At 38.6% G+C, this 21454-nt stretch overlaps 1 protein-coding gene across 1 annotated transcript in view; it reads right to left on the bottom strand.

Moving 5' to 3' along the window:
• Nucleotides 1-21454, bottom strand: part of EYS (eyes shut homolog) — a 1188193-nt gene that overhangs the window by 438818 nt on the left and 727921 nt on the right. The window contains 1 exon segment of the mRNA XM_036415133.1: nt 1150-1264. Coding sequence (XP_036271026.1) covers nt 1150-1264 — 115 coding nt within the window.

Here is a 21454-nt window from a genome sequence, read left to right as displayed (position 1 = left end):
TTGTAGCTGCTCTGCTTTCTGCATGATTATAGACAGGTTTGTTAAACTATCAATATATAGTGTGTGTTGTTTTTTTTATCTGTAAAATGAGAAAAATAATAGTAGCTATCTGCTGTGCCTATTGTGGGACTCTAAAGCTAATACATATAAAACATTTTACAATAATACCTGGCCTTTAAATGTTTAATACATGTTTAGCTGATCTCATTATTATGCATTCACACAAGCAATTTAGAAAAATCTTCAAGGAGATTAAAAAAAAAATCCTCATCCATGGACATTTTTTTCCATTGGTTTCTATAGAGAGTGAAAGGGAGGGAGTGGGGGGAGAAAAATATTGACATGAGACACATCCACTGGCTGCCATCACATACCCACCTTCTGGGGCTAGGGAACCTGCAATGGAGGCAAATGCCCTTGACTAGGAATGGAACCCAGGACCCTTTGGTCTGCAGGCTGTTTTAATCGCTGAGCCAATCAGCCTGGGCCAATCAGCAAGGATATGTTTTAATTGATTTTTTATAAAGAAAGATATGAAGAGAGAAATATATAGAAACATGGATGTGAGAGAGAACAATTGGTTGGCTGCCTTCTGTAGGTGTCCTGATCAGGGATCAAATCCACAACCTCATATGTGCCCTGACCAGGAATCGAACCCATAGACTTTTGATGTTTGGGACAACACTGCAACCAACTGAGCCATGCAATCAGTGAAAAAGCAAATTTTGAGAAAGCCTGCTATCCTCCCTATCTTTATTGCTTTCTAATGTTGCTTTTCTCATTGCTACTCCATGCAATTCTTGGCAAATCATTCATTTTGTTAACTCAAATGGATATTTGTCTTTTAATCTTCCCCTTCACCTTTTTCCATGTTGGCACAGATTAAGTCCTTAATTAGTAGGCTGGCTGATTAATTGAATACATGATTTAATTACTCAAAATATCCAGGATAGGAAAAAAAATCAATACAAACACACTTGCTGCTATCGGCTCATTGTTTTTATGTCCCCATACCACCCAGCCCAACCAATTCACATGCTGAAATCCTAGTGCCCAATGTGATAGTATTAGGAGCTTGAGCTTCTGGAAGGTGCTTCAATCATGAGATGGAGCCCTAATGATTAGAATTAGTGGTCTTAGAGAAGATACCCTACGTTCCCTAGGCTCTTCAGTCATGAAAGCATGAAAGAAGAAGTCTGTGACCCAGAGGAAGACCCTTTTCTGACCATGCTGGTACCCTAATCTTGGACTAACAGCCTGCAGTCTGTGAAAAACACATTTCTGGTGTTTATAAGCTACTCATTCAGTTTGTGTTATTTTGTTATAGCAGCCTAACTGAACTAAGATAGAAAATTGGCCCAAGAAGTTGGTGCTGCAATAATAAAGATATAAAAAGATAGTAGCTTTGAACTTGCTAAGAAGTAAAGGTTAAAGAGTTTTGAGGTGTATGCCAGGAAAACCTTACATCACTGTGAATGGAACAGTAAAAGCAAATCTGGTGAGGGCTTCAGAGAAGAGGAGAGGTGTAGAGAGCATCTCAGTCTTTTTAGAAAACACCTGCATGGCAGTGAATAGAATGTCAGTAGAAACATGAACAGTATAGACCCGTGGTCAGCAAACTGTGGCTCGCAAGCCACATGCGGCTCTTTGGCCCCTGGAGTGTGGCTCTTCCACAAAATATCATGGCCTGAGTGAGTCTATTTTGAAGTAGCATTAGAAGAAATTTAAGTTGAAAAAAATTGGCTCTCAAAAGAAATTTCAATCATTGTACTGTAGATATTTGGCTCTGTTGACTAATGAGTTTGCTGACCACTGGTATAGGCCATTCTGATGAAGTCTCATTTGGAAATGAGGAATATGTTATAGGGCAATGGAGAAGGCCATCTTTGTTATAGAAGGGCAGAGAAGATGGCTGAATTGTGTTTGTGTCTTAGTGTTTCATGGGATGTAGAACTTGTGAAAAGGAAATTAAATATATGGCTGAAACAAATTTTTCTTTGTAATTGTATTTATTTGTATGTATTTAATAAAAATTCAATATACTTAAAATGTACAATATGATAATTACATATATGTAGTGCAATGATTACCATATTACATAGCTGAAGCCTTTCGAGGCATGGCTTGGCTTCTCTTGATTGTATACAGTTAAAGAAATGACTTAGAGACTGAACTGTTAATTAAAAGAGAAACAGAACCTAAACAATTTGGAAAAACTCAGCCTGTTTATATTGCAAAAAATATGAAATCATGGTTGGAAGAGAACACTAATGGTGTGACTAAGGGACCTTTTGACAAGGAGATCCATGTGGGTGTAAACTAAGGACTTAATCGTCCACTCCAGCAAGAAAACAGCCAGGTTGAACTGAAGGGGAAAGATACAAAAACAAACAAATAAAAAAAAGGATGTCTTAGCTTTAACAGGATGGAACCATAGAGCTATTGGTTGTGGACATGTGATATTCTTCTTCCAGACAAGGTAAGAAGGACACCAAAGAGGATTCAGAGATTATTAGAACTGCTTCTTTGGTTTCAAAATGGAGACTGTTACCTGGGTATCAGCAGGCAGACAACCCTGGCCCAGAGCCTTGGGGATAGTGCTGCCCAGGGCTTTACTGGGGATAACTACCTAGCAAAGCTGGTGCCATGGTAACCTCCACCTGGATATTGAAGAAGAGAGCCTCACAGAGCCATAGGTCTACAACACCAGACTGCTGGAACCATCTGCCTATGATTTAATCTTTTCTTTTTTTAATGTATTGTTTAAGGTATTATAAATAGCAGTACATATGTTTCCTTTTCCCCCCCTCCCCCATTGACCTTTTCTCTGCATCATCACCAGCACTTGTCATTTGTTGAATTATTGATGATAGCTATTCTGACAGGTGTGAGATAGTACCTCGTTGTTGTTTTGATTTGCATCTCTCAGATGATTAGTTACTGAGCATGCTTTCATATGTCTCTTGGCTTTCTGAATGTCCTCTTTTGAAAAGTGTCTATTTAGGTCTTTTGCCCATTTTTTGATTGGGTTGTTTATCTTCCTTTTGTTACGTTGTATGAGTTCCTTATAAATTTTGAGATTAAACATTGGCAAATATGTTCTCCCATGTGGAGGGCTTTCTTATTGTTTTGTTGGTGATTTCTTTTGCTGTGCAAAAGATTTTTATTCTGATGTAGTTCCATTTGTTTATTTTTTCCTTAGTTTCCATTGCCCTAGGAGCTATGTCAGTAAAGAAATTACTATGACAAAAGTCTGATATTTTGCTACCTATCGCTTCTTCTAAGATTTTAAGGGTTTCCTGTCTTACGTTTACATCCTTTGTTCATTTTGAGTTTATTTTTGTGTATGGTGTAAGTTGGTGGTCTTGTTTCATTTTTTTGCAAGTTATCTGTATAGTTTTCCCAACACTATTGAAGAGACTGTCTTGTCTCCATTGTATGCTCTTGCCTCCTTTATCAAATATTAATTGAGCATACTGGCTTGTGTTGATTTCTGGGTTCTTTCTGTGATTTCATCTTGGAAGAGCTACAGGCAAGCAACTCCAACCCTTGAAAGCTGCTGCAAGGGCTGTGCTCAGCAAAGCCACAGACACAGGGCTGACCAGGGGCTCTGAAGGTTTTACATTTGCTCAGAATTTTTTACTCTTTTTCTTTTTCTTTTTATATTTCTTCCTTTAGAATGGGAATGCCTATCCTATGCTTGTCTTGCCATTATATTTTGGAAGCACATAAACATGTTTAATTTTTACAGGTTCATAGCTGAAGAGCAAGTGCCTCGGATGAAATGTCTCACCCATATATGATTTAGATTATGTGTATATTTTATTTTTTAATTTTTAAAAATTATTCTTTACAGCACATGTGTCAAACACAAGGCCCACGGGCCAAATCCGTCCCACCAGGCCTTGCAATGTGGCCCGCACCGCGCTGTCATCACTGCACTCTGCTGCGTTTCCATCACAATGACAGTTTATGACTGTTCAGTAAACCATTCAGCCTGCGATTTAGGCTGGATTTTATATTTTGGCCCCTTCTCTGATTGAGTTCGACACCCCTACTTTACAGAGAGGAAGGGAGAGGGAGAGAGAGTTAGAAACATTGATGAGAGAGAAACATTGATCAGCTACCTCCTGCACATCCCCTACTAGGGATGTGCCCACAACCAAGGTACATGCCCTTGAAGGGAATCAAACCTGGGACTCTTCAGTCCGCAGGCCAATGCTCTATCCACTGAGTCAAACCAGTTAGGGCTAGATTATGTGTATATTTTAATATGTTTTTATTAATTTTTAGATAGAGAGGAACATAGACACACACACACACACACACACACACACACACACACACAAATGAGAGAGAGAAACAGTGACCTTGATTGGCTGCCTCCTATACACACCCCTACCTGGGATCAATGCTGCAACCCGCAACCTGGGCATGTCTTCTGACTGGGAATTGAACCATTGACCTCTGGTTGCATGGGACTTGAACTTTACACTTCATCTGAGTTCTATGAAAATCCTGTGCATTCTACACCTTTTCAAATACGTTGGTCTAAAAAAAAATCTTTCTCCATGACTACTTGTGCATATTCTAGGATAGGCATTTGCAATTCCTGTGCATGAGAGACAATATGATCAGTTTAAAAGATCTTCCTGTCACATGGTAGAAACAGACCTGGAGTGACTTCAAGGGCATAATGAGAATCACATACAAACAAACAAACAAGACTTTTCACTTCTGCCTTACTGATGCCAGAAATCCCACCCTCTGAGCTTTATTCTTTGGATGAAGGCATTTAGCTTGTTGAAGTGTAAATATCCCCAGGAGAGGAAGTATATAAATGATCAAACATTTAATAACATGCTATAATTACTTTGATCAGATTCTTTCCGGAAAACATGAATTGATGAAAAACAGCTAGTGAGAGTGCAGGGACATTGGGCTCTGGAGATACCAACTAGTGGGCAGAAAGGGCGAAGGAAGACAGAGGATGCCCAGGACTATCAACTGGGATGGTGCCCTTGCCAAGGGGGTTTTCCATTGCCTGCAATCTAGCTTTCCCAGCCTGATGGGACAAGGATAACATCTGTGCTGGGACTGTCAGTGTCCCACAGGTGCAGAAGATCTAGTTTATTAGAAGTGGGGAGAAAAAGTGAATTTGTAAATACAGAGAAAAACAACTGGCACTTTGAGCCACCAGAGATTAGAAGCAGTAATAAAACCAGCAAAGGCGAACATGGGCAGGGATGGAAGCAAATAGCTTCAGTCAGTGTCAGAGGTAAACAATCACATACTTATTTTTTTCCAGGAAAATTATGAATTAAACCCCAATTTTATGAAAACATAGACTTTCATTTAAAAATAAATTTCACAGTGATTAGTTCATCAAAGCCACACATGGCTTATTACCAGAAACACTATCACTTCTATTTGTCATTGCTTTTTGATAACTTTGGTTTCAACTTTAAATTTGTTATATGGGGTATGCAGGTGCTAATTCTTATATGCTACATATTGATTCTGTAGGTGGGCGAATGAAAGACAGGCACTTTACAGTTTGTTTTCTTATGATCCAAAGGGAGCTCTAATGATGTTTTCTTTCAGCTCTAATTGTCTAGGAGGCATAGTGTAAGCATCCTGTAAAAACAACCATGATTTTCTCATCTTCATGTTCCACCTACATTGTTTCCCCTCTTCATTCAGCATTCTAGTTTTCCCCTTAATTTGAGACATCTAAACTAATGAAAGAGAAACATGCAAATTGACCATACCTCCACTATGCCCACTAGCCAATCAGGAGTGAGTGTGCAAATTAACCCAACAAAGACTGTGGGTTAATTTGCATATGCAGGTGCAGAATGGCTGGGGGGGCTTGGGACACCTGCTATGAGAGGGAGGATGAAGGGGCAGATGGAGCTACACGAGTGGCACTCTAGCTGGAGTGGAGAACGCTGAAGGGTCCAACCAGAGCGAAGACTGAAAGCAGAGGCCAGAACAAAGGCCTGTACCACACTTTGTTGAGTTAATTTGCATACTTACTCTTGATTGGCTGGTGGGCATAGTGGAGGTATGGTCAATTTTGCATGTTTCTCTTTTATTAGTTTAGATGTCTCAAATTAAGGGGAAAAACTGGTATAGTGTGCCATTAAAGGCAGTACCATTTTGATCACTAAATCCCATTGAAGTGATATATATGAGTTTATTTAGTACAGTAATATAAATAACACTTTCTATGTATAATGTGACATTTAATTATAATTATGTGTATACCATGTACATTATGATCAAATCATCTGATATTTTATTTATTTATTTCATGTATCAGAGAAGGACGAAATACATACTAAAGAGTTGAAATGTAGGCAGTCCCTTTCTCAGGATATTTCTTAATATGGTTTTATAATCTTCAGTTATTCCAAAATGCCTTATGATTGTTGCTGTAGCTGAAAACCTCTTATATGACTATTATCTCATTTGTTTCTTTAAGACAACTCAGAACCAAAGCAAATAAAATAAAAATCTGCCACACACTGCCAAACATTAAATCACACATAGGGTAACACAGAGACAGTTCTGCCTATGATTTAATTAAGAGCATAGAGTTTAAAGTTAATTGTCTAGGTTTAAATTTGGACCAGATGCTTAGCTGGGTGACTTCCCTATTCCTTAGTTTCCTCATTAGTAAAGTTGAGATAATAAAATTATGTATCTCACAGGGTTCTTGTGAAAAATAAGGCAACACGTATAAAATACAGGGTAGTTTTATCCATTACATGATACATGTGTGGTTTTGTGCCATTCTTACTATATATGAAATAATCATTATGTGGGTCTTTGTATTCATTGATTTTCCCATGCAAGCACTGCCCCAAAATCAGATGTTTGGCTGACTCTGGAGCTCAGATTATTTGATCCAAATCCAAGCCCCCAACAGAGTTGCTAAAGCTTCTAAATAAGTCGAAAATTACTATCCTGAGCAGTTTATTTCCTGGGAGAATCAAACTTATTGCTTAGAGCATCCATTAATCAATTCAGCTTTAATTTAAATATTTACTGAGCGTCTACTGTGCACAAGACAGAAGATATTAAGGGGATACAGTGATAAATCAGGCCGAGCTTGTCCCTGGGAGAGTTAACAAATAACATTCATGGAATGAACAAGAGACAGGAGTCACAGGAGAAGGCCACACGTAATGATGCTGCCCCAGACAGTTCTGTGAAATGTGCGGTGATTTCTAGCTTAGGGCATGTGGGAGGGAGGTGTTTGCCAGAAACTCTGCAAAACACTTTATGAGCATTGCCTCATGGACACCTGACCACATGCCTAAATTTCCCCTTTCTACAAAAGCAATAACTGACTTGTAACTTTGCTTTAATAAGTTTGGTTTCAGGTCCAACACTACAACATATTGTTATATTTATGTCACTTAAATATTCTTTTAAAAAATATTTTATTGATTTATTTATTTTATTTTATTTTATTTATTTTTTTTTTTTACAGAGAGGAAGGGAGAGGGATAGGGAGCTAGAAACATTGATGAGAAACACAGACCAGCTGCCTCCTGCACACCCCCTACTGGGGATGTGCATGCAACCAATTACATGCCCTTGACTGGAATCTAACCTGAGACATTTCAGTCCACAGATCCATGCTCTACACTGACCCAAACCGGTTTCGGCTAAATATTCTTTATATATATATAAACTACAAGTGGAGAATTGGAATTACTATAGCAGTTGTGTTCCATATCACTAGGTGTCTTACCAACTGAATGCTATTTACTTTAGTAATTTATGTCTTTAGGAGATTAAATGGCATATTGATGTCCCATGAGAGTTGGCACAGCTTCCAAAATTACTTAGCCTCTTTTCCCTGAAGCAGCTTATAAATTAGGAAAAATGAGTTCAATTAAGTGTGGAACAATTAAATTTCCAAATATTTAAATCATAATTCAAAACAATCAAAATGAATATTCTTAGTATGAGCTTAAGTAAAACACTTTACATTTCAAATTTTCCCCTTCTCACACATCACCTGCTGGACAAGCTCATTTGATCGGGAAAGAAGTGTTTCTGCAGGAGCTTCAAGTTCTGGTATAGGGATGGCACAATTATCCAGTGTTTTCCAAATAAATGCGATTTTGAGATAATGTGCAACCTTATTTATGCAGTGCTGTGGGGGTATGGTATTGTTGCCACATTGTGGAAATCTGTTCGAACATGATCTCCCCATTTCCTCTTCTGTTGTAACTAAGGCTGCTGTGGCCCAGAGCAGAGTTGGGTGAGCTGTGGAAAACTGTCAGGTGAGTAAGCTTAATTAGCCCAGAATAGTTCTTTAGCTTTCAATCCAAGCCCCAAAGACAGATATGATTAAAATCTATAAAAATAAAATTGTACTTAAAATGCTATTTTGAGGCTCATTAAACTTAAATTAGTCAACATCTATTTCTGGGGGGCAGAATTAATTTGCATTTATTCAATGGTTCTCTTTGGGCAATTAATATTTACGTGATCACATTAAGTACCTTGAATCAAAACAAAATAATTGAAATATGTGCTTAAAACACTACCTATAAAAACGAGAGTGAAAATAATTAGAAATTATACTCTGGTCATTTATTTCTTATGACAGAATTATGTACAATTGTTGATGGTATTCCCCCTCACCCCCCATTTCAGGGAATATCATATATAACGAATAACATAAAGAAACGCAAAAACAAAACAAAACAAAAAATCCTGTGCACAGGTGGCCTTTTCCTTCTAGCTTAAAGAAATCGCTGGCGGAAACGTGTAGGATGTTCCCAAACTCAGACATATCTGGGTAACTCACCCTTTTTCTAATTTCATAGTACTGAATCAAAGAATTTGTTTGAACCAAATTTTGGGAGCTTTTTGGGGGAGGGTAGTGAAACAATTCAGGGCTAAGTGTTCTGATTCCAGTTATATAATAGTGAGGCCAAACTTCTTCCCCAAGAGGCAGAAAGTAAATATTTTAAGCCTGGGGGACATTTGAGCTCTACAGCTGTAGTGGGGAAGTAGCCCTAGGCAGCACACAGACAAGTAGGTGTAATTGTGCTCCAATAAAACTTGAATTTGAAAACAGGAGGCAGGTCAGATTTTGTCCAGAGGCTGTGGTTTGCTGACTGCTGATGGAGTGCAATGCCAAGACTGGCAAAGTGAGCTTGTTAAAGGAGTATTTTCCACTGGCTTTTCAGGTGGAGCTGTCTTTTACCTGGCCTCAAGTTCACGTACATAAAGTTTTGACTGTAGGAGTCTGTGAACATTATCCAAGGCCTGATGGGATTCTCTGGCCATTGATGACAGATGAGAATGAATTAATCTCATCTGTTACTGGATAATGAGACCTATTCTATCTGTAATGAATTCTTTTTGTGACGTTTAGAAAAGCTAAATTTGTTTGATTTGCTCAGGTGTTATCTCTTATTTACCAGAGACCTGGTGCATGAAATTCATGCACAGGGGTGGTGGTGGGGTCTCCCTCAGCTCAGCCTGTACCCTCTCCAACCTGAGACTTCTTAGGAGATGTCCAACTGCCAAATTAGGCCTAAACTGGCAGTTGGACATCCCTCTCACAATCTGGGACTACTGGCTCCTAACCGCTCGCCTGCCTAGACACCCCCTAGGGTTCCCCTGCTGGCCTAATTGATGCCTAACTGTTCCCCAGCCGGCCCAATCGCCCCCAACTGCCCTCCAAGGCTGGCCCGGTTGCTTCCAACTGCCTTCCCCTGTTTTCCCTATCACCCCTGACTGCCCTTCCCTGCTGGCCTGGTCACCCCCAACTGTCCTCCCCTGCTGACCTGGTCTCCCCTAACTGCCCTCCTCTGTAGTCCTGGTCACCTCTAACTGCCCTCTCTTGCCAGCCATCTTGTGGTGGCTATCTTTGGACAACATGAGGCAGCCATCTTGTGATGATGTCTTGACTGCCATCTTGTGACAACATCACATGGTGCCACCTAGGCTTTTATTATATAGGATTTTTTAACCTCCTACCCCCTTTATTGAGCTATAGTTGACATGATATTATGTAAGTTTAAGAAGTACAATGTGATTTGATATACAGATGTGTTGTGAAATTACTATAAGGTTAGTTAACATATCCACCACTTCACATAATTACTTTTTTATGTGGTGAATACCTTTAAAATGTACTTTTAGCAACTTTAAGGTATACAATAAAGTATATTAACTATATCAATCTTCATCTATTATGGACATTTGTATATTAATATTTGCAACTGGATAGAGATTAAGACAGCATCTTAATATCTCCCCCACCAGAGGGTTCCAATAAATTTCGGTACTTCAGTGCTCTGCCTGGTAGGTTGAACCTGCTTCCAAGTGGCCAAGCTTTGTGAACAACATAGTGTTAAACCACATCATGACAAGAGAACAACCGCCATATAACACAGTAGTCCCTGTTATACACACTAGGCATGCACTTCCTACCCAAGGAAGGACGTATGAGCAACATCCAGTAGGACCCCCCAAACTACTCTCAGATCTCAGCGAGAAGAGCTTTTCTATTGTTTCTTTGTAGATTTACTTGCTGACTGCAGTGCCTTGGAGGAATACTGGCACTTGGGGCCACATATTCCAAAACCAGTGACATGGTGTATGGTATTTGGTATATATCCATGCAGATCAGAGTAATCAGGAGTCATGTGAAATGGAGGCACTATGCAAAGTAAGCTAAGAATTTGATGCCAAGAAACGGAAACCAAAAAACTCATAATTGAGAGTAGGCAAAGTGGTAACAGGAAAGACAACACAGAGCACGTCAAATCAGAAGAGGAATCAAATCCTAACTAACTGGATGCTTACTGAAAGCGATGGCCAAGTGAGTCGAGTGTCTTTCAGGATGAAAAGCATCCAGGATTTCACCAACAAAAAGGAATTTATGTATGATATCCCTTTTATATAATATCCTGTCATTCCTTATCAATTATCATAAAGATGAAGAATCACAAAATTTGAGGGTTTTAAGGTAACATAACCATTAGTATTGTTCTTCCTACACTTCTGGATATCACAAACAATTCAAATTTCTAAAAATATTAAGTTGCCTAAGGTTGATTTGTTAACTTATTCTTTTTCTTTTAAAAAAATATATTTTATGATTTTTTTTTTTACAGAGAAAAAGGGAGAGGGAGAGAGAGTTAGAAACATCGATGAGAGAGAAACATCAATCAGTTGCCTCCTGCACACCCTCTACTTAAGATGAGCCCACAACTATGGACCAGCCCTTGACTAGAACCAAACCTGGGACTCTTTAGTCCACAGGTCGATGCTCTATCCACTGAGCCAAACTGGTTAGGGCAAACTATTTTATTTTTCTACTAGAGGCCCGGTGCATGAAATTCGTGAATGAGGGTGAAGGTGTCCATCAGCCCTGCCTGCACCCTCTCCAATCTGGGACCCCCTCAAAGAATGTCTTACTGCCAGTTTACAGGGATCAGGTCTAAACTGGCAGTTGGACATCTCTCTCACAATCCAGGACTGCTGGCTCCTAACCGCTCACCTGCCTGCCTGCCTAATTGTCCCTAACCACTCTGCCTGCCAACCTGCTCGCCCCCAAAAGCCCATCAGCTTGATAACACCCAACTACCCCCCGTGCCAGTGTGCTTGCCCTCAACTGCCTCCCCTGCCAGCCTGCTCACCCCCAATTGCCCCCCTGCTGGCCTGCTCACTCCAAACTGCCCCTTCCCCCTGATGTCCTGAACACCCCCAACTGACCCCAGCTAACAGTCTGCTCACCCCCAACTGGCCCCCCTGCTGGTCTGCTCACCTCCAACTGCCCTCCCCTCTTGGCCTCTAATCGCCTCTACTTTGGCCCTGCCGTTCTGCCTTTGTCCAGAAAAACATCTGGGAGATCTTTTGGAAGGTCTCCCAGTCTAATTAGCATAATAACCTTTTATTAGTATAGATACAGGCCTGATGCATGGGTGGGGGCCGGCTGATTTGCCCTGACGGGTATCCTGGGTTAGGGTGTGGGTTCCCTTGAGGTATGGGATGGCTTGGTTGAGGGACCTGTGGTGGTTTGCAAGCTGGCCGATGGGGTGAGAGTCCCTGCTGGATGGGTGTGGCCCATCTGGGTGAGGTGCTGAGGGCTGTTAGCAGGCTGGCCACATCATCTTCAGGGTGGAAGTCCCCACTGGGGTGACTAGCCAGCCTGGATGATGGGCTGATGGCTGTTTATAGGCTGGCCAAACGTCCCAGTGGGGACCTTCACTGGGGTGCCTGGCCAGCCTGGGTAAGGGGCTTTTTTTTTCTTCTTTTTTTTTTCAGCACCTCCTTGAGCAAAGGCCAGGGCTGGCTGGAAGCAGGTATCTGGGATTTGTTTATCGTCTATAATTGAAACTTTGTAGCCTTGAGTGGAGGCCAGGGCTGGCCAGGGTGGGTGGGAAGCTTGGCTTTCTCCATTGCCTCCTGCTTGCTCCAGCTCCGTGGCAGCTGCCATCTTAGTTGGGTTAATCTGTATACTCACTCTGATTGGCTGGTGGGTATAGGGGAGTGATGGTTAATTTGCATGTTTCTCTTTTATTAGTGTAGAAGAGCATTAACTACCATATATTTATGTGATAATTTCAAAAGTGTTTTCTACCATCAAAAAGTAGACAATATAAGATTTAGAAAGAGTTTTTATTTTTAAATAGATTTATAAAATTGAAGGACAAGATTCTTATTTTATTCAGAAATGTTAAAAAAACTAGCATTTGTCCATTAACCAATATTTGAAAACCATTAACCTAATTGAACACTCATGATATTCGTATCACTTTGGTAAACCTCCTGAAAAATTATTTGCTGGCCTATACTTAAATTTCTTCAGTTATGAGCAAAATTGTACCATTTGAAGTATCTCATTTGTTCTTAAATTCTAAAGAAATCTACTTTACACTGAAGTCTGTCTTCCTATAAACATAGCATTAATCCTTATCTTAGTCTGCAAGGCTTTTCCTAACACTGGGTGGCTTAAACAACTAAAAGTTATTTTCTCACACTCGAGGAGCTAGGAAATCCACCAGTAAGGAATTCTCTTCCTTGCAAGACCTCTATTTCTGGCCTGCAGAGAGCCACCTTATCACTGTCCACACATGACTGAGACAGAGAGGAAATGGAGATCTTCTTATAAGGGCACTAACCCTATTGGATTAGGTTGTCATTCTTATTACCCTCCCCACAGGTCCTATCTCCAAATCCAATCACATTGGAGGTTAGAGCTTCAACATATAAATTGTTGGGGAGCACATTCAGTCCAGAGCAGACTTATTCTGTTTCATATTAACACGTAAAACAAGTCTCATATCCTTTCCATATGCTAATTCTACCAATATTTGGGGGGAGGAAAGTGTAACTTTCTTTAGCTCCTAACCTTTCTAAATAATTTTAAGTCTCATCAACAGTTCAGATCATTCTCTGAATATAGTTTAAAAGAGCTTTATCACTATTAAATTGGGTAACAAGAACATAAACAATGTGAGCACATCTACTTAGTGTTAGCAATAATTTTTATAATTCTAATTGCTAATTATATACCACTTACAATGTAATATGTGATTAGGTTTTTATAGCTATAAAACAGCTACATGATATTAATAGTTATTATGCTTTCAACTATAATCACAGCTTAAATATATATACACACATATATGACTTCTAAATATGATATATAATTTTATTCTTGTGTTACTTTCTTTGACTTGATTTTAAAACCTTGCATTAATGATGATAATGACAATAACAATGATACTAGCCACAATGATCTCTTTTTCTCCACACTGAGTTCATATTGGATATTGGAAATCTCAAATTCCACCCTTAAATTGCAGGTGGAAACATGGGCCATTACTGGAGATACTCTACATTAGTTAAAAAGTTAGCTAGGAATTCTTCCTGTGTAGTGCCATGGTTTTGACCAACATTTTGGGATATATTTTCTTGATGAGCCATATGTTGGAAGAATTCCGAACCTGTGGCAACATATGAAAGGTACAGGTATGATTCTGTGTTTTCTTTATGTGTGAATACATTTTTATAAGGTTAAAATTTTTGAAAATTTAAATGTGAAATAGTAGTTCCAGCTTTCACACAGCTAAATATGAAACTTGGATGGATATTAATTTTTTTTACTTGTTTTACTATAAATACATACTGTGGCATAATAAAAGCACATCTTTATTTCTATATATAATGAGTCCAGCAGAATGCCAAACAGAAACTCAATATTCTTATTAATATAAGAAATGTAGTAGCTAGTTTAGTAAATGCCAAAGAAAGTTACTATTTCTAAAAGGAGGGAAGATTTTAAGGGACTCACATTCAGTGCATATGTTATCCTGCTCTTATGCCTGTGGGCTCTCAGATGTACAACAAAAAGAAAAGAAGAAGGCTTAGTTGATCTAGTTTTTTGTAGCAAAGGGACTCAGAGGTATTTTTATTTTGAAAACCTAGGAGTAACTCAAAAATGAAAACTCAATCTCACACAAAAATGAACATTCTGTGAGTTTCTGGACACAACAATGCATCCAAAAAGTGACCTCTTTTGGAAAAACGGAGTTCCAAAGAATATGGAACAACCATATATTCTTGATATCATATTATTTGCATTAGGAATTATAAAATATTTTATTTTAAGAAATATATTTTGTGATTTACTCAGATAATATGTTATCTGTGCCTAGTATGTGTCAGCCCCTGTCCAAGATTCTGGTGATAGAAATGCAAATAAATTGCAATGAATGTTCTCAAACACCTTAATGTCTAGGGGAGGGAGACCTGACTACTGAGGATAATGCATAAGCGGTGCTATAGGAACACAAGTAAGGGAACGCTGAATCTTCCTTAGGAATCCAAGGAAGCATTCACAAATTAGCTAACTTTAAAGAAATTAGATATAATATACGTAATCCATATTATATACATATCATAATAGAGTATTAACATTTTTAGTCTATATTCCATCTAATTTTTGTGACTTTAATTAAATTCTACAGATCTTCTTAAATTCTATTATAAAAGCAATGGCCTCACCAAAACCGGTTTAGCTCAATGGATAGAGTGTCAGCCTGCGGACTGAAAGGTCCCAGGTTTGATTCCGGCCAAGGGCATGTATCATACATTGGTTGCGGGCACATCCCCAGTAGGGGATGTGCGAGCGGCATGGATGATTCTCTCTCATAGATATTTCTAACTGTCTATCCCTCTCTCTTCCTCTCTGTAAAAAATCAATTATATTGTGTAATATATATATATATATATATATATATATATATATATATATATAAAGTTGTAGCACTCAGAGCCATGAACAGTCCAGTTGCAAGAATAGGTGTCCTAAATTATATAAGCAGCTTTGAAGAAAAAAGAAAACAATGTAATTACTGAAGCAATACCTTATGATTACATTTTTCTGAAACCCAAGAGAAGGTTTGTGAGAATTTATATTTTGAGAGGCCATTGCTTCCCCCCGCCCCCCCCAACATATATATATATATATATATATATATATATATATATATATATATATATATATAGTTGTTTTGCTTTCCCCCCCACTATATATATATATATGGTTGTGGGGAAAAAAGCAATGGCCTCTCAAAATACAAATTCTCACAAACCTTCTCTTGGGTTTCAGAAAAATGTAATTGTAAAGGTATTGCTTCAGTAATTACATTGTTTTCCTTTTTCTTCAAAGCTGCTTATATAACTTAGGACACCTATTTGTGCAACTGGACTGCTCATGGCTCTGAGTGCTACAACTTTTTATCCCTTCCCCTTGATTCAATGGCATCTATAATTTTAAATGAAAGTTGAACTTATGCTCTGAAATGGCATTTTAAAACGGCCAATGCTTTTATTAAGTGTCTGCAAGTACTTTCTCAGAATTTTCTCTGCTTTGTTGGACGTGAAACACATCAACTTTCATATTGTTGTTAATTTGATGTTATTTATTGAAGTCTTTCCAGGATAGTTTTTTAATTTCCTTTTTTTTTGGTTTTGTTTAAACATTCCATTTAGAGTGATTATACCAAACAGCGTGGGAAAAGTCCTTGATAATGTGTGTGCCGCCTTTCACCACCTTGTGATTTCATACACAAGCTTCAAATTCAACAACTTCACCTTCTGGCCTTCAGACAATAATTGAAGGATGACATATAGAAAAGCAGTTTGCATTAACAACAAGATCTATGGTGAAAATCACTAAGTGTGACTATAGGAACACAGTCCTAGATCAACTGCCAAATTAGTTTTAGTATAAATTCATTAAACAGCGTTTAAAACAAAAACATATATTTTTCCTCCTCATAACATTATATGAATGACACAAGAGAAGGAGCCAACATAGTTTTTCTATTGATGTTGAAGACTACTCTGAGAAGTAGACGTTGCTAATTAATTATCTGAAGATAACTGGTCCTCTGACAGGACCACTTAAAAGCAATTTATTCATAAATTGGATCAACATTTCATAGTACACATGAACAAGTATTTTCTTGAAATATTAGTTTAAAATATAAAATTATTAATTTTTGTTATATGTGAAAAATACAGGAAAATATAATGATTATGCTTTAATTATTAGAACAGATCAAGAATAAATTAGAAATTGATTGTTTCTGATTTTTCTCTTTTTTGGAAGGGGAGGAGTAGGAGGACATAATCCTCCTTAAAAAAACACTATATAATAAAATGAAATAACATGTTTTATTTTAATTTTAACAGTAGTGTCATAAATAGATTTATCATTGTGAAATCTACTATTCTAAGATTTCATCTGTATTCCCAGGGCCTCATCTAATCTTCAAAATTCAAGTCATTCTATTTTAAAGTGCCTAAACTATCACAATTATTCTAGACTTTCTTTTCTTCAAATTTTAACTGTCTACCTATGCCATATTTTCATTTGTGCTTCTGGATGTGATTAAGTTGTTTTCCATGTCAATTTAATCAATACTGAGAAATCTCCCATCTTTTTCAAAGTGGACTTCCTCTTTGAAGTTGATGTGATAGATGTAGCCACGCAGTGATGTTAAGCTGAGAGGGCTGCTTGAATGGAAGGGTTTAGAGGTGGTCCCTTCATTAGTGAATGATTTCAGGTCTCGATTACTTTTCTATCCCCTGAAGAGAAACCTTTTAAGCGGGACTCAGACAAATTATTCAATATTTCTAACTTTAGTTCCCTTGTTTTCATATGGAGTTGATAACAGTCCTTACCTCTTAGGTTGTTGTGACGAGTAAATTAACTGTTTTCTATAAAGTGGTTAACAGAGTATCTGGCTCAGAAAATGTGTTCAATATATCTTGGCTATTATTTTACTAGATAAGCTACACAAAATCACCACCATTCTACCAAGCAATGAATAGGAATAATAGCAGTTTTATCGAATATGTCTTTCACTAAATTAACTCAAATTTAACTATGCATCTCTTTTTATTTCCTACATTTCATTTTATTATGACTACACACTCAACAGAAATGCAAGTAGCTTATACAATAACTTTAAAAAGCAAGGTATGTCTTCACTGAAAATTTGCAAAGGATCAAAAAGAGGCAGAATAAGAGTAGTCATACAATATTTTCTAAAAAGTATCTTTAGACATAAGTCCTTCCCCATGAATCCCACATTTTTAGTAACTGGCCCAAAAGCTTCTCTGTCATTCTTTTACCCCTCGACCTCTCTCCTGGTTTTCCTGACTCACAACATTCACCCCTTTTCTTATTTCTTTAGAGCTTCAGATGTTTTGTTTTCACAATTGACAACTTTTTTCTTCTTTTTTACCTTCATAAATGTAAACTCCAGGCATTTTTCTGTCTATTTACCAATTATTTATACCCCCTCACCCTCCCCCCAAAAAAAAAAATATCTAGAGACTAAAAGCCAAGAAGATGATGTTTCTGGTCATAGCTGACTCTGGTTCAGTTCTTGGCTGCCTTTAATAGCCATCAGAAATGGGCTCAGTCATTATCCTCTCAGTTTCCCCATAGGTAAAATGATGGACTTAGAGTGATTTCTAAGCAGAGTTTCAACTAAAACTTTGAGTTTCTAATTACATAAACTTTTAATTTAAGAACACTATATAGAGCATACTTGTGAGAGAAGTTGACTTTAAACGCAGGCAGACGGAGCAGGGGTCCAGTGGGAAACAAAGGCAGGTGGAACATAGTCAGGGGCAGACATGGCATTTTGAGCAGCCTAACCACAGGAGCCAATCAAGCAGAAATAACAATAAAATGTGTCTGGACTTAAAGGGGGAGGCGTGGGAAACCAATGGAGGGCCTGCAGTCACAAGGTGTAGGAACGCAGAGAAACAGAGGAAGGTCAGCAAAGGAACAGAGAAACAGCAAGTTCAGGTCCAAAAGTGCAGGAATGTGGACAAAAGTAAAAAGAGCAAAAGGAGGAGGGGGCAGTGTTAGGTGACAGGAATAATTAGAAATGCTCACATGTGGGCAACGCACCTCTCTGGAGGTTGAAGTAGTGACAACAGAGGACAGAGCAAGCCCTTGGGCAGGAGAGAGAAGTGTGTAGAACAATGCGGTGGGCACGCTGTGTCACAGTCCCCGCTCTGAGGCTTAGGCATGCCTGTGAAGTCCAGGCAGGTCAGGCCACATGGAAAGGGATCAGATAAAACAGTAAGGAGAGCAGCCTGTGGGCACTGACAGGAAAAGTCACAACCTGCACTGTTTGACATGCTATGCTTGGCATAGGATACACAAACTATAGATCAATTAGTACATAATCTGCAGAGACACTGAACAAGTTCAGAGCATTGTATTGCCTGCAATGCATTTTTAAATGTTAGAATAAACAGTGTGATGTGTGTATGAATATGAATTTCTTTTAAGCTATACTTAGAAGTGTTTGGTTAATATGTTTAAGCATTTGTGGTAGATTACATTCCTAAGGCTGCAAACGTATCTCTATCTTACATTCTCTCTTTCAGTATAAACCTGCCATTTCTCCACTGGGAGGTGGAGTCTGTTTCTCTTCGCCTTTAATATGGGCTGACAGCGTTGTAAGAGCAACAGGAGTGACGTTTTTGAAGCCCCCAAATTAAGAAGGTCTAGAAGCTCCTGCTTTTGTGCTTAGAGGAAAGCCAGTCACCACAGAAGAAGTCTAAGTAACCTGCGATGGCCATGTTGTGTGTGAAAAAGCCCCAGCTAGCCTATGCGAAAGCAATGGGCTGGGGCGGGGGTGGGAGAAGGGGAAATGAGAGAGACCCAGCCAGCCTTCTACTCTTCCAGCCATCCTAGATGAGACATAATATACATAAGTAAAGACGTGATTTTAGCCATATCAGCCCCAAAAGATTCCCAATGGAACAAAAATAATCTCACCTCACTGAGTCCTATCACTATTGTAGAACTGTGAGCAGATAAGGGATATCTGTTGCTTTAACCAGTAAGTTTTCTTTTTTTTTCTTTTTTGGAATGATTTATTATGAAACAAAAGATAAATGAGGTATTATCTTAATCAGGAATCCACACTTAAAAAAAGAGCAGGAAAAGTTGGTTGCTTCACATTCAGATGTCTATTAAAATACAAAATATATTTTGCTAATAAGTACATGGGATATTCGCTCTAATATTTGTTATTAAAGAAATTAGTAGTTTCCTGTCTTAATTTAAAATATTTTATAAATAAGTATAAGAATATGGCAGGCATTGCCCGGGTGGGTGTGGCTCTCAGTTGTTTGGAGCAGCATCCCATACACCAAAAGGTGGTGGGCTCAATTCCCAGTTAGGGCACATACCCAGGTTGTGGGTCCCATCCTAGTCAGAGAGTGTGTGAGTTGCATCAATGTTTCTCTCTCACGTGTCTCTCTTTCTCTCTCCCTCCCTCCTTTCTCTCTCAATCTCTCTCTCCCCCTTCCTAAAATCTATTAAAAAAAAAAAAAGGAATACGGCAGGCACAAATGACTTTTACATGCAACTTCAATTTGTGATTTTTCTTCACTTTACAGGCTGCTGTTGTTGCTGTCAGAATGTCATGTGTTAGCCTTAAAATTAAGCTTTCATTCAAAATATGAATTAAGGGACCTAAAGACAGTGTAAGGTTTTCCCAGACTAAATGACTTTGGAACAATCTTTTTATGCTTCTTGGCCAATATATGTTTGAAGGAATTTAACCTAGACTAGACTTGCTTTCTTTGTAACATAATCCCTGGTGGTGAATCTGAAATTACAAAAAATTGTTGATTTTGTATAATACTCCAAGATACATAATCTCAAATATCAGATATGATAACTGGTCAAAGCATTTTCAGCATGAAGCTATCCTATTGTCAACAACAGCATTTTCATTCGTGTTAACCACTGAGCTTCATGCAAATTTAACTCTATTCTATTGAAATTAATACAATGCAAAAATAAAATCAATTCAGTATCTTTCTACTCAATAAACATGCATGAGTCCCTGTGGAGCCAGATATACTCAGGGGAGATTAAAAAGAAAAATCCATCATTTCATTAAGTATGCACTCAAGTGGAAGAATACGGAAGTCAAAGTGAAGCCTGCATTAAAAATAAGAGAATCGCTAGAATAGACAGACACAGGTTGCCATGGAATCCTATTAAAAGGAAGTTAACGAACACTTCACTGTTGGGGAAAGCTGTCTCCAGGAATTGGAGAGGACAATTAGAACTTCCTGGGCACAGACAATGAGAGGTGTTTCTTCCCAGACAGAGACAGGGACACTTATCAAAGGCACAGGGCAAACGGGTGCTAGAGGTAGCTCACTGGAACTACAGCCCTGTGGGTGACTGTGAAACCTGGAAAATGAAGGTCTGGGGATGAAGTTCATAGTTGCAAACTAGAAAGAAAGTAAGCTAAAGAACCTGAAACAAGTCAGGGATGTGATATTTTAGAAACACTCCTCTCACAGCCTGGCAGGGACTACTAACTAGGAATGCTAATGATTTCTGCAAGGATGTGCAAGGGAATGAGCTGTTTTGTGTTCTGGAAGGTGGTTTTATAATTCTACACTCTCCCCTGGTCGACAGAGTCCCTCCCATTGCTTCAGCTAGAGCACAAAAGCACCCAGAGCTCACCTTTGAGCTTCACCCACTGTCTCATGGAAATCTCAATCTAATATCCTCAGAGGCACTTCAGACTCCAAGGGACTAAAATAAATGTATTATCTTTTACCACTGACTTGCTTCCCTTCCAATATGTTCTCCCTCAGATTGGTTTTCTCAGCTACCTTATCAGCTAGCATAGAAACCTGGCTGCTGTCCTTGCCTCTACCCAATTCAATTTTTACAGGTCCTTACTGATTTTAATGCAAATATTTATAGAAGCTGTTTCCTCCTCCCTAACTCTCATTTTCCTGAAAAACTGAGACTCTCCCACCCCCGAAACTGTTCAGCCCTCATGTACTTAATCTCCTATCCTCTGCTCTTCTCCCAAATATACTCCCACACAGTTGC

Source organism: Pipistrellus kuhlii, unplaced genomic scaffold, assembly GCF_014108245.1.
Source record: "Pipistrellus kuhlii isolate mPipKuh1 unplaced genomic scaffold, mPipKuh1.p scaffold_m20_p_5, whole genome shotgun sequence".
Lineage (NCBI taxonomy): Eukaryota > Metazoa > Chordata > Mammalia > Chiroptera > Vespertilionidae > Pipistrellus > Pipistrellus kuhlii.
The sequence above is the reverse complement of the archived record's forward strand: the minus strand, read 5'-3'. Positions and strand labels throughout refer to the sequence as shown.